At 44.5% G+C, this 19,400-nt stretch overlaps 1 protein-coding gene and 1 non-coding gene across 2 annotated transcripts; both read left to right on the top strand.

Moving 5' to 3' along the window:
• Positions 1–12,188: 12,188 nt before the first annotated feature.
• On the top strand, positions 12,189–12,653 carry LOC142863041 (serine/arginine-rich splicing factor 5). The gene has a single exon (XM_075995974.1). It carries the CDS (start codon positions 12,277–12,279, stop codon positions 12,598–12,600), a length of 324 nt encoding a protein of 107 aa, XP_075852089.1. The 5' UTR covers positions 12,189–12,276; the 3' UTR covers positions 12,601–12,653.
• Positions 12,654–18,925: 6,272 nt separating this feature from the next.
• Positions 18,926–19,032, top strand: LOC142863410 (U6 spliceosomal RNA). Its single transcript, XR_012914178.1, has one exon. It is a non-coding gene; the product is annotated as a U6 spliceosomal RNA (small nuclear RNA).
• Positions 19,033–19,400: the final 368 nt, after the last annotated feature.

The following is a 19,400-nucleotide window of genomic DNA, read 5'->3' as shown; positions in this document are numbered from 1 at the left end:
ACCTGGTGGTCCTAGTCATTGTTTAGAGTGAGTTGTCGAAGTCTCCAACTGTTATTGTTGAATGGTCTATTTGTCCCTTCTATTGTGTCCGTTTTGCTTCATGTATTTTGGTGCTCTTTGTCAGGTACATATATGTCTATAATATCTTTTTATTTCATGCACTTTCTTAATCCAAAATGGATTTAAGTGGTTAGAGTATAGCAAGAAATCATAAACTGGAAGTAGATAAGAAAGAAAAAGCAAAACAGGAGGCGCAACATAAAATAGGTTTTTGTCTTCTTGTTTACCATTGTCATGTGAATAGAAACCTGTTACAGGTTTCTATAAACCTTCCACAGGTCCTTGTGGAATTATTATTATTTTGAGACAGTCTCTGTTGCCTGGGCTAGAGTGCCAGCGATCCTCCTGCCTCAGCCTCCCGAGTAGCTGGCACTACAGGTGCACACCACCATGCCTGGCTAATTTTTTCTATTTTTAGCCTGCCTGGCTAATTTTCTTTCTACTTTTAGTAGAGGCGGGGGTCTCACTCTTGCTCAGGCTGGTCTCAAACTCCTGAGCTCAAGCAATCCTCCCGCCTTGGCCTCCCAGAGTGCTAGGATTACAGGTATGAGCCACCACACCCGGCCTGGTCCTCCTGGAATTAAAATAACACCAGGAATAAGGTTAACACAAAAATGAAGTCATATATGTTACAAGTGCACCATAAATTTGGCATCCAATTAAAGTGGAAACCTGATTGGTTATCCAATTGTTGGTGCCCCTGAGCTAAATAAAACAAGAGATGATACCAAGAACAATAGAGAAATTTCTTCCTAGGGTCATCACTAAACTGAGTCCTCCATCCTAAACAGAATATATGCCTTAAGTTTAGGACTCCCCTCCCCCCCAGGAGTGATGTTACAGTTAGTCTATGTGGGCTGGCACATTTGAGTGTGCAAATTGTGTAGTGCCCAACTGCAAGATAGCCATAATATTGTAGTTTATGCAAACAACACCTGCCCCCACTCTGCATTTGGGCAATAATTAACCTGGGCAGCCATAGGAGGTCCATAAAACCTATGAGTGATCCCTGTTCTGATACTGTGCACTATATATTTAGGAATTGTAGGAGAACAGAGTATGCCACCCCAAAATATGCCCCTTTTGCATAAGAATTATTTTAAGCTAATTATTTTGAGAAACAGCAGACACAGGAGAAACTCTGAAAACAGAATAGATGTTACCCTTTTGTAAGAGAAATTCACATTTATAAAAGAAATCTCCATGTATGGGGATGTCTCCCTGTACTAGGAAGAGAAGGACATTCTAAATCACAAGAAACTCTTTATCAACGGAGAAAGCACTGACTTAAACCTGAATTACAAACCTTACCCTTATTTACTTTACATTTTCTGCTCACCTCATAATTTACCTCGCTCATACCTTTCTTTCTTTGATTTAGCTGAAGATGGTATTTATTTATTTATTTATTTATTTATTTATTTTTTTTTTTTGAGACAGAGTCTCACTCTGTTGCCCAGGCTAGAGTGAGTGCCGTGGCGTCAGCCTCGCTCACAGCAACCTCAAACTCCTGGGCTCAAGCGATCCTCCTGCCTCAGCCTCCCAAGTAGCTGGGACCACAGGCATGTGCCACCATGCCCGGCTAATTTTTTGTATATATTAGTTGGCCAATTAATTTCTTTCTATTTATAGTAGAGACGGGGTCTCACTCTTGCTCAGGCTGGTTTCGAACTCCTGACCTCGAGCAATCCGCCCGCCTCGGCCTCCCAGAGAGCTAGGATTACAGGCGTGAGCCACCGCGCCCGGCCTGAAGATGGTATTTAAGCCTGAATTCTAAGCCACCTCTTTGAGAGTGACTCATTTCCCTTGGTCTCTCCCATGTGTGTATGAGAGATACATGTTGATAAACTTCCGTTTTTCTCTTGTTCATCTGTCTTTTGTTACAGGGGCCCCAGTAGAGAACCTAGAAGAGTGGAGGGACAATTATTTCTTTTCCCCTACAAGGTGCTGTGGGTGGTGCCCAAGAAATAAGGAACAGCAAAGAGTCTGTCCAAAAGGAAATCAAGCCTCTGCACCTCATCTTTGGACACAATGTTCCAACCAGCTGGGTTAACCGAGTACCCTGAGAAAAGAAGGTGAGTAGGGAAGGTGCGTAGCTCCCCCAATCTCCCGGGCCGATTGAAAAAGTAAAGCAAGGGTTTCTCGCATTTCCCAGGATGAGCGTTTTCTTACTGTGTTTGGGGAGTATCATGAGAAACACGATTACATGAGGGCAATGCTAAAGCTAGGAGCTCTGCGCTGCCTGTGGTGTGTCCGGGGAGAAGCAATACGCGTTCATTATGACACATAAGAGAAGTGACCCTCGGGGGCCCTCCCTGGAGGAAGGTGACACAGGCTCACACCGCACAGCACCTGTGGGCACGCACGCTGCCACCTCCAGGTCTTCCAGGAACTCCGCCCAGGTGACTAGAGCAGGGGACTAGAACCAGTGGCTAGAGCAGGTGACCCGAGCAGGTGACTAGAGCAGGCCGCAGGCAAAGCATGAGAGAGAATCTCCAGTTCTAAATAAGATGACAGGAGCACCAAAAATAATACCTAAATGATGTTTTAAGTAGTATAGAAATCCTGGCCAAATTATTCAGGAACTCCTCTCTGACCTTTTCCCTGAGTTGGGACTCCCCTTCTCCGTAACATCTTCAGTAACCAAAGCCCATACACAGGGACAAAGACAAGCCCCGTTCTGTGTCCACTCTCTCCCCTGGAGCGAGCACTGTGATGGCAGAGTGCTGGGATAGCACCCTGGAAATGAGGCCTTTCCAGAGTGGATTGTGACAAAACAGGTCACAATAGCTCAGATGTCAATCTTAAATGGTATGATAGACCACCTGCTTACTGGCTAAAGGGAGGGTGTGTCCTGCCTTGTCTTCCCTTTACCTGTGAAGCCAGCATCACTCCATAACAAACATGGTCAATAGACTATTCATAGTCTACAGCTCATCCAGCTTCCATTCTCATTGATATATCTCACCACAAAAAAGTTTTAAGGCACATTTTTCATTGGCTAGTGCCCTAACAAAGGGGCCTCTGCTGCCATTGACCCCACTTCTTTTTTTTTTTTTTTTTTTTTTTTTTGAGACAGAGTCTCACTTTGTTGTCCAGGCTAGAGTGAGTGCCGTGGCGTCAGCCTAGCTCACAGCAACCTCAAACTCCTGGGCTCAAGCGATCCTCCTGCCTCAGCCTCCCGAGTAGCTAGGACTACAGGCGTGCGCCACCATGCCCGGCTAATTTTTTATATATATATCAGTTGGCCAATTAATTTCTTTCTATTTATGGTAGAGACGGGGTCTCGCTCTTGCTCAGGCTGGTTTTGAACTCCTGACCTTGAGCAATCCGCCCGCCTCGGCCTCCCAAGAGCTAGGATTACAGGCGTGAGCCACAGCCCACTTCTTTTTTATTTATTCATTTATTTATTTATTTTTATTTCATCATATTATGGGGGTACAAATGTTAAGGTTATGTATATTGCCCATGCCCCCCTCCCACCTCGAGTCAGAGCTTCAAGCGTGACCATCCCCCAAACGTTGCACATCTCACTCATTATGTCTGTATATACCCATCCCCTCCTCCCCCCTCCCACCTGCCCGACACTTCTTCCGTAACACGAGAGTTGAGCCCTTGCTGTGTGCCAGGGACTGTGCCAAGCAACTTCCATTTATTGTCTTTTTCACCATTCACAATAAATACATGATAGAGATATTTCTATCTCTAGTCTATGGATGAGGGAACAGGTCATATGGAGGTTAATTATCTTGTGTGTGTATGTTAGAAGATGCAGGCTAAAAGGACTTTAAAATCATTTGGTTTGAGCCTCTGTCACTGTGCTGTCCGTGGCTGGACTTTGAAGTGTTTCCCCAGTTCTTGGGCTCCTGGCTTGGAGGAATCACAAGCCCTGGCCCACGTGATGGAGAGAGGTGACAGGCACTCAGCAAGTGTGAGTGAAGAATGAATGGAAAGAAAGTTTAAGGGTGCAAAGCAAAAGTCGTTTCCTAAGGGGAAACGGGTCTGTCTCCTTGAGTGGAGAAGACACTGTCTTCTTCTGCGTTTCTCCTTTTATATGCTAGTAGTGTATGTATGTGGGGGAAAAGTCACCGTTGATGGTATTTTTCTGTTTTCTCATTGGTGGTCCGGCTAGCATGGAACCCCATGCTAGAATTAGAGAATTAAAGAATTACCCCATTCTTTAAGACTGAAATCATTGTTTTCCCTGGTTATTTTTCTCTATTTCCTTCTTATTGTTTCTTCTTTAACTCTTTCCTCCCTCTTGTTTTTCTGTCCCCATCATTCCATTATCCCTTTTTTTTCTGTCCCTAACACCTTCATTTTACAGATCAGGAAACTGAGCTAAAAGGAGTTAAGTCACATGGCCATGATCACACAGCCAGGAAGTGGCTCTGGGTTAACACCCATCACCGGGCCCCCAGTTCTGTGGGAGTCTGTGGCCTAATCTTTCATGATTTGAGGGTTTGTGCTGTCCCCGGGTATTTGGTCATCGTGCAACCAAACTACAACTCAAAAAAAAAAAAAAGGTACGGCAGCATTGAGAAGCAAACACACACATACACACACAGGGGCACCGTACTCCATCCACATCAGATTAACAAAGTCAAACTTTGTGACTCAGAACAGGGAGAAACTCTCTGGCCCTTATCAACTTTCCCCTCAGAAAATCTGCCAAGTGCTCCGTTACCTTTTGAGGTCTTCGTCGCTGTCAAAAAACACATCTAAAAATAGATCTGTCCCCAGCTCTCCCAGAAGAGGCTTCTAACCTAAAAGTGTCACTCCCTTCCTCTTTCCAAAACACAGGCTTCACTGCCCCTTCCTTCCCAACCCAGCGGCTACCTAAGAATATGCCTTCCCCGCACCTGGAAGCTAGACTTCCTTCTTGAGGAAGGGACCAAAGTGTCTCTTGCCAGGCAGGAAAGACCTTTTATGTTAACTTTGGCAAAAATTGCTTTCTCTAAAGCAGAATGACTTCAAGGAAAAGGGTGTGGGTCTTGGCCTAGTCTTTCGCCTCCTGAAGATCAGCTACACGGGACAATGTACGCAAACATACTTTGTAAGCTGCAAATGCCCGGCGCTGTCACGAGCCTCCGCATGTGTTCCCTACGTCTTCAGAATCGCAGGGAGTGGAAGGAAGACGTCTCTAGTGATGCTTCTGGTGACACAGATGTTCCAGCCACAGGAACCCGGGCAGTTTTCCCCGGCCTGGGCTTTCCGTGGGTAACTCCTGATGTGCTGATATGAGATTAGAGCCACCGCAGACAGCAGGCCCGAGACGGGACTCACGCTAGCTAAAACGGATTTTCATCTAAGCCAAAAGAATTGGGAGGAAGGGAAGGAGCCTTGTTCAGCCACGAGAGGACTTCCCGGTTGCTTCCGTGGCCTCGTTAACCTGGAGTCGGTCTTAATACAAAGACACGTTTGCCAGCTTCTTGCCAGGACCACGTGATGCTTGAGCTCCAATGCACACTTTGTCCTGTTAGAGGTGTTGTTCTTTTATTTGACTCATGCATTCACACACTTAATAAAATAGGTATTTAAGTATTTTTTGTTTTATTTTGTTTTGAGATAGAGTCTCACTCTTGCCCGGGCTAGAGTGCCATGGCATCAGCCTAGCTCACAGCAACCTCAAAGTCCTGGGCTCAAGTGACCCTCCTGCCTCAGCCTCCCGAGTACCTGGGACTACAGGCACGCACCACCATGCCCAGCTAATTTTTTGTATATATTTTTAGTTGTCTAGCTAATTTCTTTCTATTTTTTTAGTAGAGACAGGGTCTCGCTCTTGCTCAGGCTGGTCTCGAACTCCTGAGCTCAAACCATCCACTCACCTCGACCTCCCAGAGTGCCAGGATCACAGGCGTGAGCCACCGCGCCCAGCTAGACTTTAAATTCTTATAAACAAAGATTGTGTCTTGTTTGTGGTAGGGTGGTAGGCACACTGTAAATATTTGTTAAATAAAAGAATGAGGCTGGACACGGCGGCTCACGCCTGTCATCCTAGCACTTTGGGAGGCCGACTCAGGAGGATCGCTTGAGCTTGGGAGTTTGAGACTGCAGTGAGCTATGATTGCATCACTGTACTCTAGCCTGGGGACAGAGTGAGACCCCATCTTTAACAAAACAAAGCAAGGCCTGGCACGGTGGCTCACACCTGTAATGCTAGCACTCTGGGAGGCCGAGGGAGGTGGATTTCTCGAGGTCAGGAGTTCAAAACTAGCCTGAGCAAGAGCGAGACCCCATCTCTACTATAAATAAAAATTAATTGGCCAACTAGTATACATAGAAAAAATTAGCCGGGCATGGTGGCACATGCCTATAGTCCCAGCTACTTGGGAGGCTGAGGCAGCAGGATCGCTTGAGCCCAGGAGTTTGAGGTTGCTGTGAGCTAGGCTGATGCCACGGCACTCACTCTAGCCTGGGCAACACAGTGAGACTCTGTCTCAAAACAAAACAAAACAAAACAAAGCAAAGCAAAACAAGGATGAGAAAAGATATGTCCAGAATCAGACTTTCTGGCCTTTACCCTATCCATCCACCCCACCCTATTGTTTACTGTCTTCTAGACCCCAGCTCAACCCCATTCTGAGGGGCGAGGTAAGCAGATTCTCAAGTTATTCTTTATCTAAGGCAGGTGTGGTTGGAGGAGTGCATGTAATGTTGTGGAGAAGGGGAGGCTAGCATCAACACCAGAAAACCAAATGATCACATTCCGTCCTGTCCACCTCATCTGTCAATTTTGGAACGATAGTCATTTCTTTATACTTTGAAGTTTATACTGAGAAGAAAAAAAACCCAGAAAACCCAAAAAGCATTTCAATACTGAATTGAAATTATTTTTCTAGGTCCCAAAGCAGCTGTGGAGTTCTCTAAGCCTCTTCCCAAGGCTCCTTGACCCCTGAGTGTCATCTCATCATTGCAGCTCTGGGAGAAACAGGATGAGCAGATGGCTTGAGGCCGCTATTTTAGGCGCACAGTCTGGTGAGTCTATGTGGGCGGTGGACACGGGGCTCAGTGCAAGAAGCACCTTCAGGGACCAGACAGCCACGGGCGTACCCCGCCAGACCCAGGCCAGGAGAACTGGAGGAAAGTCCAAAAGCCCCTTTTGGCCAAAGGCCTCTTTGCCCCTTGTTAGTTAGTTAAACCTTGGCAGACACACTAGGCCAGGGAGGACATAGTCTGTAGGTGCCTGGAAAATCCCACGGAGCACAGACAGACTCACTCTGACTGGAAGCAGCGATTTTGGATCTGCCTGTGCTATCTTCTTCTTCTTCTTTTTTTTTTTTTTTTTGAGACAGAGTCTCGCTTTGTTGCCCAGGCTAGAGTGAGTGCCATGGCATCAGCCTAGCTCACAGCAACCTCAAACTCCTGGACTCAAGCAATCCTCCTGCCTCAGCCTCCCAAGTAACTGGGACTACAGGCATGCACCACCGTGCCCGGCTAATTTTTTCTATATATATTAGTTGGCCAATTAATTTATTTCTATTTATAGTAGGGACAGGGGTCTTGCTCTTGCTCAGGCTGGTTTCGAACTCCTGACCTGGAGCAATCCGCCAGCCTCGGCCTCCCAGAGTGCTAGGATTACAGGCGTGAGCCACCGCGCCTGGCAGCTATCTCCTTTGTGCCACATGCTAATCAGTTCAGATGTTACCGCCTCGGAGGAGCCTTCCCCAGCACCTCAAAAACCACGAGAAAGACATGCAACCCTACCGGTTGGACGCCCAAGCCAGGCTGGCATGCCACAGTGGCCCAGCTGTCTCCTTCTCAGCCACAGAAGCACAGTTACAGGTGACAGGTGGTGGTGAGTGGTAGGGCTGCCATCTGAAAGGGGGGTGTTGGTCCTTTTGATTAGTTGGCACTCGGTTTTTCTGTTTTGAGCTGCTATTCTGGTGGAATAATTGCAATTTTCACCCTGTTCCAGAACAAACAGCACCGTGGCTTATGTTTCCCAGCGTTTGTTCGTGGCTAATTTCGTGCACCATTAGTGTTCTCTCTCGCTTCCCTCTCTGGGATGTTGGGATGCGGTGGGGAGCACACTGTGATGCGTTGGCATGCTGGGGTAGGGGAGGCCACAACTGATTTGGGAGAGCTTGTCCTGTGGCGGCCCCGCCCACACTGAGCTTGCTCTCCAGATGGGGGGACAGACTCTCAGCACCACGCTGCTCGCTGGCCAATCACAGCCAAGCCCGAAGTGGCCCCTTGGTTCTTCTCATCCCGCGCTCATCCGGGCAGCCACCGCCAATTGAACCAAATCAGCACTATTTGGCAGTCCTGCCCAACTTATTATAATAATTGAAAAAGAAAAGATAGATCTGTCCTCCAAATTGGATTTGGTCACACTATTGCTCTGATCCATTGTATCACTTGGAGCCCTGCACACAGAGTGCTGTTTTGGGAATTTCTCCTAACAGCAAAAGTCTAGAGGGTGAGAGTGCTGCTTGTTCTTTCAAGGAGAAAGAAAATTTCTCTAAAAACATTTTAAAATAAATTTTAGGCTGGGCATGGTGGCTCATGCCTGTAATCCCAGCACTTTGGGAGGCCAATGTGGGAGGATTGCTTGAGCCCCAAGGAGTTTGAGACCAGTCTGGGCAACATAGTGAGACGCCAATCTCTACAAAAATTTAACTGGGGGTGGTGGCACGCACCTGTAGTCCTAACTAGTTGGGAGATTAAGGCAGGAAGATTGCGTGAGCCCAGGAGTTTAAGGTTAGAGTAAGCTATGATCTCAACACTGCATTCTAGACTGGGTGACAAAGTGAGACCCTGTATCTAAATAAAGAAATAAATGTTAATGTTTTTTAAGCATGAGAAGTATGGAGAAGAAAACATTTGATGGCCCACATTCTCATTGCCCAGCTCCCTTGTGTCAGTATTAGATAAGAACTGTGACATTACAGTAGTAATACATGTATACAGTTAGAAAATATATATATATATATATTTTTTTTTTTTTTGAGACAGAGTTTCGCTTTGTTGTCCAGGCTAGAGTGAGTGCCGTGGCGTCAGCCTAGCTCACAGCAACCTCAAACTCCTGGGCTCAAGCGATCCTCCTGCCTCAGCCTCCCGAGTAGCTGGGACTACAGGCATGTGCCACCATGCCCGGCTAATTTTTTATATATATATATCAGTTGGCCAATTAATTTCTTTCTATTTATAGTAGAGACGGGGTCTCACTCTTGCTCAGGCTGGTTTTGAACTCCTGACCTTGAGCAATCCGCCCGCCTCAGCCTCCCAAGAGCTAGGATTACAGGCGTGAGCCACAGCGCCCGGCCTATATATATTTTTTTGAGACAGTGTTTTGCTATGTTGCCTGGGCTAGAGTGCCATGGCGGTCAGCCTAGCTCAAAGCAACCTCAAACTCCTGGGCTCAAGTGATCCTCCTGCCTCAGCCTCCCGAGCAGCTGGAACTACAGGCATGCACCGCCATTCCCGGCTAATTTTTTCTATTTTTAGTAGAGACGGGGTCTCGCTCTTGCTCAGGCTGATCTCGGAACTCCTGACCTCAAATGATCCTCCCTCCTCGGCCTCCCAGAGTGCTGGGATTATAGGCATGAGCCACCGCACCAGGCCATAGTTAGAAATTTTAAACATGACAAGTGATGGCTTCTATTCCTTACTTTCTTAATGATAACATTTTTAATTATTAATAGTTTTTTATGGGTTCTTCTAATGTATGTATGTGTATTTTTTTCCTAAAATTTACCAAAAAGCATGCTCTACAATATGTTCTGCATCTTGGCTTTTTTCCTTCTAACTAAATAATGCATCTTGGCATTTTTCCCTGACAACCTCATTCATTCATTCACATGGTTTTCCACCATATGGATGTGCCATGATTTAATCAGTCCCTTATTAACAGCAAGACATCTTATTTTTTTAATTTTTTACCATGAAGCAGTGAAGAAAGGCCTTGACCCACTTTAAATGCTATTAATCAATATGGGAAAAGGGACCCCGATTTCACTCAAAATCTTACATTTCCAAAGATTATTCAGCTTGGTCCACAGTGTCTGGCAAATACAACTGCAAAGCAGAGTATCGGCCGAGCTGGGTGGGGGTGTGGTATGAATACAGTCATTTGCAGTGCACCAGTATGAGAGCCACTGCCATGGTCACCAGGAGTAAACACTGACAGTCCTAGAAGGCTGGTCATATGATGGGGCCAGGTGGTATCACCCTGGGTGACATCAACACAGCATCGCTTCACATACAGACTTCAGACTAACAGTGTCTCCCAGAAGCCTTACGGTGCTGAAAATGCTTTACTGTATTTCATGCATAATGGGCATATTCACTATAGCTGCTGAGTCTCCTGAGCTAGCCACGGTTTCCTTTACCAATGTGCCTGGATGGTAGGACCATCTTAAAATATATATATTTATATTTTAAAATATATATATAAATATATATTATATATAATATATATATATATTTTTTAATTTTCCAAAGAAAATCACCTTTGCTCTGTCAAATCCTAATTCTGCCAGGGAATTGAGCTTGTCAGTTCAGATAATACTGAAACTAGCCCCCTTTGACTACTTGCTAGCTGTGTGTCCTAGGGTATATCATCTAACCATTCTGAGCCCATAAAATGGAGATAGTGATGCCTACCTATCCCATAGGGTTTTTGGGCTGATTAAATAGGACAATTTATGTCTACAGAAAAACATATATGTTATGCTTCCACTTATGTATTTAAACATGTATCTGTATGTTTATCTGCAAAGAGTGATACCTGGAAAAATGTTTACCAAAATGTTAAGCCTGGTTTTCTCTGGGGGTAAGATTTCTGCAGATTTTATTTTTTTCTTAGTTCTTTTCCGTATTGCTTGGGTTTTGTTTTATTTATGCAATGATTAAGAATGATTTTTATTTTTTAAAAAGCCATTTTCAAAAGGAGATAATGTATATAGAGAAAACCACACATAGTAAATGTTCTATCAGTGGTAGACGTTATTACTGTGAAAGGCTATCAGGAAAAGATGGCTCCTTTGATCCCAGGAAATCACCACTTAACTATATTTAAGACTCACCAGAGCCCAATTCTTAAGAATATAGACCTTGGGCCTGGCAAGGTGGCTCACGCCTGTAACCCTAACACTCTGGGAGGCTGAGGAGAGAGGGATCAGTTGAGGTCAGGAGTTTGAGACCAGCCTGAGCAAGACTGAGATTCCATCTCTACTAAAAATAGAAAAATTAGCCAGGTGTGATGGCATGAACCTGTAGTACCAGGTACTCAGGAGCCTGAGGCAGTAGGATTGCTTGAGCCCAGGAGTTTGAGGTTGCTGTGAGGTAGGCTGATGCCACGGCACTCCAGCCCAGGCAAAAAAGAAAAAAGAAATATCTCCTCAAGGACTTAGGAGTCATCTCTTTGAAATGCAAACATCCAGGGAGCTTGCTCTCCTCCCTTTCAGTTCCTGCCTAACTTTGGTGGGTGCCTGGCTCCAATTTGCAAAACTACTTTCTATCCTAAAGATAGGAGAAGTTTGTTTCTCCTCCACATAACAATTAATCCTCCAATTAACAAATCCATACAGGCTGGGTGTAGTAGCTCAGGCCTGTAATCCTAGCTCTCTGGGAGGCTGAGGCTGGAGGATGGCTTGAGCTCAGGAGTTCGAGACCAGCCTGAGCATGAGTGAGACCCTGTCTCTACCAAAGAGAAAAAACGAAAACAAAAAGACACACACACAAAAAGTACACAAAACAACAAAACCCAGACGGATGTGTCGGTGCATGCCTGTAGTCCCAGCTACCTGGGAGGCTGAGGCAGAAGGATCACTTACAGCCCAGGAGTTGGAGCTTGTGGTGAGCTATAATGACATCACTAATCTACTCAGGGACACAGTGATATTCTGTCTCAAGAACAACAACAAAAAAAGGCAACTCAGGGCCAGGCATGGTAGCTCAGGCCTGTAATCCTAGCACTCTGGGAGGCTGAGGTAGGTAGATCATTTGAGCTCAGGGGATTGAGGTTGCTGTGAGCTAGGCTGACGCCACAGCACTCTAGCCTGGGCAACAGAGTGAGATTCTGTCTCAAAAAAAAAAAAAACAACTCAGTACCCCATCACAACCCCCCACCGCTTCATAATAAAACACAAAAAGGGAGTTGTGGAGAGACATAGAGGAGTTAAGTCCTGGTCTGTGTGGAGGCAGACTACGGACCTCACTGGGTCTCAGCCGCCAAAGATCCTGTCCGGTAGGAAATACTAGCCGGACATCATGAGTGGCTGTCGAGTATTCATCGGGAGGCTAAATCCGGCGGCCAGGGAGAAAGACGTGGAAAGATTTTTCAAGGGTTATGGACGAATAAGGGATATTGATCTGAAAAGAGGCTTTGGTTTTGTGGAATTTGAGGATCCGAGGGATGCGGATGATGCTGTATATGAACTTGATGGAAAAGAACTCTGTAGTGAAAGGGTTACTATTGAACATGCTCGGGCTCGGTCTCGAGGTGGAAGAGGTAGAGGACGATACTCTGATCGTTTTAGTAGTCGCAGACCTCGAAATGATAGACGGTATGTGATAGGTGGATGGCTGCTTTGAACAATCATAATCTTATGGGCAGTATTTATGGTTCAGGAATTAACAGGAATAAATGATTCTGGGACTTAAAAAAAAAAACACAAAAAGGAAAAAAACCCCACAAACCCATATAGCCTAATAGCGTAAACCAAGCCCCTTAACATCCTCTAGTACCTTTCTGTTAGTATACCCTAACATATATAAAAGGCCTCTCGCCTTTTGTTTTGGTAGAGTTGAGCTCAGTTTAAACTGAAGTCTCTCTTCCCTGCTGCAGTAGTAGTGAATAAAATCTATCTTACCACCTTTTTTTTTTTTTTTATTTTCCCACCCCCTATCTTACCATCTTTTTTTTTTTTTTTTTTTTTTTTTTTTTGAGACAGAGTCTCGCTTTGTTGTCCAGGCTAGAGTGAGTGCCATGGCGTCAGCCTAGCTCACAGCAACCTCAAACTCCTGGGCTCAAGCAATCCTGCTGCCTCAGCCTCCCTAGTAGCTGGGACTAACAGGTATGCGCCACCATGTCCAGCTAATTTTTTCTATATATATTACAATTAATTTGTTTCTATTTTTAGTAGAAACGGGTCTCGCTCTTGCTCAGGCTGGTTTCAAACTCCTGAATTCAAGCAATCCGCCCACCACGGCCTCAGAGAGAGCTAGGATTACAGGCGTGAGCCACCACGCCTGGCCCTATCTTAGCCTCTTTAACTAGGGTCTGGCTGTTTCTTTTCGGTGCCTTGGAGATAGACTCATAAGAAGGAGCTGAAGGAGCTGACTGCATGCAGAGGTGGGAGAGGAGTGCTGCAAGCTGAGGGAGGCTCATCGAAGGCCCTAACGAAGTTATGAGTTCGGTGTTTTGGAGGAATGGTCCTCCTGAAACAACCAAAGGTTTGCATTTGCAGCTACAGAGAGGAATGTGTGGGGCAGGGAAAAATCCACATTTGGCCTGAAACTTATACAATTTGGGTGACCCTCTTTAAGAAAAGGAATACAGCATTACAAATATAAAATGGGACTTTGGGAGGGACCTTTGTGAACGAGTGGCCCTGCAGCTTAAGCTTATGAACTTCATGGAGAATCTACTCTTGTTGAGACCTGAGCTGATAAAGAAAAGTAGATTTGAAGTATGAATTATTCAGAAACCCATTTGAGTTAGACTGAGTGAAAAAGGTAGACATTTATAAAAAGGATCCAGGGTAACTAGCAGGACCCAAGGATGAGAATTTAGCTGGGCCAAATAAAGATTGCAGCCAGAGACTCAAACACCAGCTGGACTCATCTTTCTTCTCTACCTCTCTAAACCTACACATGTGGCTTGTTCTTTTTTTTTTTTCCTTTGCAGATCAGCTCCATCTGCTTTTCTAATTATGGGCCACCTAGAGCACTCCAGTTTACATGCTACAGCTGCAGCCACCAGTTCCTAGTCCACATTTCCAGGGACACACTCTGATTGACAGGCTAGAGTCACATGTCCACCTCTGGGCCAAAAAACAGCACCATAGCAACTAGGAGGCCACTCAACCCTGGTATGAGGACAAAGGCAGTCAGCTGAAAGAGAGGAATCATTGTGCTCCAAAGACCAAATCCAAGAGGTGTCTGCCTCCCCTGATAGCCTCTGACTGCGGATCAGCTCTGCCCAAAAGAAATACAATGCAAGCCACAAATGTGAGCCACATATGTCATTTTACATTTTCTAGTAGACACATTAAAGAAGTGCAAAGAAACAGTGATATTAATTTTAATAATATATTTTATTTTGGCCAACATATCCAAAATATTAATATCTTAACATGTACTAAATACAAAAATGAGGCCGGGCACTGTGGCTCACGCCTGTAATCCTAGCATCCTGGGAGGACGAGGCGGGCGGATTGCTCAAGGTCAGGAGTTCGAAACCAGCCTGAGCAAGAGCGAGACCCCGTCTCTACCATAAATAGAAAGAAATTAATTGGCCAACTAACATATATAGAAAAAATTAGCTGGGCATGGTGGCACATGCCTGTAGTTCCAGCTACTCGGGAGGCTGAGGCAGAAGGATCGCTTGAGCCCAGGAGTTTGAGGTTGCTGTGAGCTAGGCTGACGCCATGGCACTCACTCTAGCCTGGGCAACAAAGTGAGACTCTGTCTGAAAAAATAAATAAATAAATACAAAAATGAGATATTTCAGTCTTTTTTTACATAACTATCTTCAAAATCTAGTGTGTGTTTTATACTTACAGCGTATCTCAATTTGGACTAGCCACATTTCAAGTGCTCAGTTGCCACACGTGGCAGGTGTCTACCACAGTGGACACGCAGGGCTGGATTTCCTGGCCGAGATCTGGTTGATGCTGCTACTCGTGTACATCACAGCAGGCCTGAGTCTGTAGTGATCAAACACAGCAATTCTCTTGCCTGATGCAGTTGTCATGATTGTGCTTCTGCTCTCGGGTGCAGATAAATGTGCAGGATTAATCATCATCGGCTTTCACAGTGCGTGCGGCAGAAGCACATTCACTGCCAAATCGCAATTACAGAGTTCTTTCTTTGATGGACTTAGAGTTAATGTCTTTGTATTTCCTTTATTCCAAAAATGAAATTAAAGCCACACACACACACACACACAGCAGAAACCTGCAGCTCCATCAGCAAATTGTGCAGGATGGGGAGGAAGATCATTAGACTGGTTTTATATGGAGGCCATAAAGCATCAGGAAAACAGATAAATGTCAAAACACTGGTTACTCAGCTGCACTTCAGCTCAGCCTCCCAAAGGTAATAAATGTGTTTCTCCAAAGTGCGTCTACTTTCTCTTCAATTTGCTGTATCCAAGTAAATAAATTCTATAAGGCATACTCCTTTCTCATTATATAATATTATACATATTTCTCATATATTTTATATATGTGTATATATATAGAGAAATATGTATTTCCACCCCTGACCCCAAGCTTGACAACACAGATATACACAGGTGAGGCCTGGCTCCATCTCACTCTGGGACCCTTTTCTATTTATAGATTTCTGTCTTTAGATATTCTTTTCTGTTTACAGATTTTTCAGGTGAATTTCATTGAAAAGATCACTTGTAGCTGGTTTAGAAGTCTCATTTTTCCTTCTGGAGGCAATTTGTAATGGTTGCCTATTCATTTGATAGTTACTGTACATGGAGTACTTATGTGCCAGCATCATGACAAGTGATTACAGACATTATCTAATTTGATTCTTGCAAACGATACCATAGGTAACTATTATTAATACCCCCATATTACAAAGAAGGAAACGGAGGCTCAAGAGAGAGTGATTTGCCCAAGGATACATAGCTACTCAACGATGAAATTAAGATTTGAACCCAAGTTTCCTGACTCCAAAGCCTTAATTGGCTGTGGCCTACATGCAAAGTGGGGTAATTCCTGAAACATAAGACCTTCAAACCTTGATTCAAAGGGCTAGCCCTTCCACCAGAGGACTTCTTGGGGCAAGGGGTCTGAGAAGAGAGGTTAGTGGGAACGATGCAGGGCTAAAAGGCAGCAACATGGGTCTCCTCTTATGCCAGAAAAATAAAGACAGCTGTGCAAAAATGCCTAGGGAGGGAGGCAGTTGACCAATCTTGGCAAAGTCGGGCTGGACTACAGTTGGCAGCCATTGCAAACCAGCTCTGACCTCACACGGCAGCCTTGAACAAGCCACCTGGCCTTGAGTAACGCAGAGATAACAGCTCTCCCAGGCCTCCCTGAGGACCTATTTGGATTAACTAGTTAATGGTTATATACTAGTTTGAACAGGCAAAGGGCCTAATAAAATCTCTATTCAAGTATTTTTAGCACAGAACTGAGCCTCTGTTGGTTATAAACGTTAAAGGAAGATTAAACCCTCTTGAGTTTTATTGCTTTAATTGAGCCATTTGGCAGTGCGGAGGCCAGACAAGAAAATAATAGCATGCCCACGTTAATTAGCCACTTGCCTCTGAGAGACAATGCCAGTCATGTTCTTGGAGCCTGAATTTAGTCCTGGTAACCTCAGGTGGAGGCCAGGCATTAAATAAATATTTGTTGACTGACTAAATGAAAGAATTTGATGTTTACTCAAGCACCTACTATGTGCCAGAGAGTGGATCACAAACATCAGACTTTAAAAGCCCCCTCTCTGATGTGAATATTTTGCCTGGAGATTGGGAATGTTATCACACTCTCTGAATGTGGATTTCTCCAACAGCCAGTGCACAAGCAGCAGTAAAGAAAACTACCACATTATCAAACAACCCTGCTTGGTAGCAAACTGTTAAACAATTGCTCATAGAGAAACTGAAACTCTTGACAATTGCTTTCTTAGCAGGATGCCTCCATTTGGCCTTCATTTGCCAAATACAGGGTAAATAACAGAATTTCAGCAGTTATTTTGATAATAAACATAAATAGAAAAAGTATGCAGAATAGACTATTTTCATCTTTAAAGGACCACATCTATTCATATTTCCATAAGGCAAGAGTAAGTAAATTCCCACTCAGAGGTGAAAGTCATAACTTAATCACGTACCACCCCCTCAACTGTTAACTATTAGAAAAACATGAAATGTGTAGGTTTCCATAGAAATAACCAGTCAATTGTTCAGCAGATTTCAAAAATGGCTACACCTTGTTAATCATTTAATGCCTTAAGCTCGTGTGAGATAAACATAAGAAAAATCATTGCCAGGGTATAGTATAATATTTTCCCAAACCATAATTTAGGTGGTCCTCCTCCTCCTCCCCCTCCTTCCCCTCTCCCCCTCCTCCTCCCCCTCCTCCTCCTCCTCCTTCTTTTTTTTTTTTTTTGAGACAGAGTCTCACTCCGTTGCCCTGAGTAGAGTGCTGTGGCATCAACCTCGCTTACAGCAACCTTCAACTCCTGGGCTCATGCGATCCTCCTGCCTCAGCCTCCCAAGTAGCTGGAACTACAGGCACACACCATGATGCCAGGCTAATTTTTCTATTTTTAGTAGAGACAGGGTCTTGCTCTTGCTCAGGCCGGTTTTCAAATTCCTAAGCTCTAGCAATCCTTCCACCTCAGCCTCCCATAGTGCTAGGATTATGGGTGTGAGCCACTGCACGTGGCCCTATGTATTTATTCTTCTATTCGTTCAACAAAAACACACTGAAGGCCTACTGCATGCCAGGCACTGTTCTAGGCATCAGTGAAGCATGAACAAAACAGATTACCTGTTCTCCTAGAATTTACATTTTAGCAACTACTTTCAATTCACCAACAGAACCAACAGAACTGAGTACACTTCAGTTGGTAGCTTAACAAAATGAAATTGCTTTGGGGGCTAGTATTCAGATTTGCTTAGGTTGATTCATTCTTTCCACAAATATTTACTGAGTAACTACTGGGCTACTTTGCAGCAATTCAAATGTGTATGAAGACGAGTATCATGCTTTCCCAGAGCTCACCATCTGGAGGGAAATGTAGCCGAGGACAAAGCCTTTTCCCTCTAGCTTTCTAGGTTCAATGGCTGAGACCTCCTAAATCAAACTGGTAAAAAGATTAACAAGAGAAAAATAAACAGAAGTTTATTAACATACACATCACACATACACAGGTGAGAACTCATTGATGAGTAATTCAAAGAGGTAGTTAGAATTCTTGATAAAAGAACAATAAATTTAGAGAAGTGACAAGACAAAGGAAAAGGACTTAGCATTTCTAGGGCAGCAAATGGTGGGAAGGTGAATATTTGGGGAAACTAATGGCAGGTAAGGGCTAGTTAGTAAAGTCTGATATATACCATGTTTCCCCCAAAATAAGACAGGGTCTTATATTTATCTTTCCTCAAGAAGACACCCTAGGGCTTATTTTCAGGGGATGTGTTATTTACCCCTCAAAGCCTCAGCTTGCAGCATGCACAGGATGGCCGGGATCTGACAGGGGTAGCCGACCTTGTTGTTGGGGCTGCCCGCACCTTTCCAGTCACCTCTGGGATAGCAGCTGTCACAATGGGGCAGATGAGAAGGGCTGCTCGTCTTCTTTACTGCTCCGCATACGAAATGCATGGGTTGTGCAGATACGTTGTGTAGCCATGCCCATCACTAAGTCTTATTTTTGGGGTAGGGCTTATATTACGCAAATGCTTAGAAATCCTGCTAGGGCTTATTTTATGGGTAGGTCTTATTTTCGGGGAAACACAGTAGATTCCTCTGGTACCTTCTCTGGGCTGATAAGGGTTTAGAATTGTCTCTGGTGATTAACTTCTGTCCTTCCTTGTAGAGAAAGGAGGGGGACACTTTTACAAATATATGTCCTGCTTTTAGGTAAATAGGGTATCTTAGTCCACTTTGTGCTGCTATAACAGAATACCAGAGACTGGATAATTTATAATGAACAGAAATTTATTGTGCTCGCTTCAGCAGCACATATACTAAAATGAGAACAATACAGAGAAGATTAGCAGAGTCCCTGTGCAAGGATGACACAAATTTTAGAATTAAAAAGAAAATTTATTGGCTTATAGTTTTGGAGGCCAGGATGTCCAATGTCAAGGTGTCGACATCTGGTGAGTGCCTTCTTGCTGTGTCATCACATGGTAGAAGGCAAGAGGGCAAGAGAGGGCTGAACTTGCCCTTTTAAAATGGCACCAATCGAACCCATGTGAATGGGGTCCTCACGGCCTAATTACTTCTTAAAAGTCTCACCTCTTAATACTGTTACAAGCCTGGCACGGTGACTCGCACCTGTAATCTTAGCACTCTGGGAGGCTGAGGCGGATGGATCGCTCAAGGTCAGGAGTTCAAAACCAGCCTGAGCAAGAGTGAGATTCCCATCTCTACTAAAAAATAGAAAGAAATTAATTGGCCAACTAAAAATATATA

This window comes from Microcebus murinus, chromosome 21 (assembly GCF_040939455.1).
Source record: "Microcebus murinus isolate Inina chromosome 21, M.murinus_Inina_mat1.0, whole genome shotgun sequence".
In the NCBI taxonomy this organism is placed as follows: Eukaryota; Metazoa; Chordata; class Mammalia; order Primates; family Cheirogaleidae; genus Microcebus; species Microcebus murinus.
The sequence above is the reverse complement of the archived record's forward strand: the minus strand, read 5'-3'. Positions and strand labels throughout refer to the sequence as shown.

Bases quoted from the DNA above. Each gene is read 5' to 3' on its own strand.
- LOC142863041 (XM_075995974.1), top strand. From the start codon at position 12,277: ATGAGTGGCTGTCGAGTATTCATCGGGAGGCTAAATCCGGCGGCCAGG.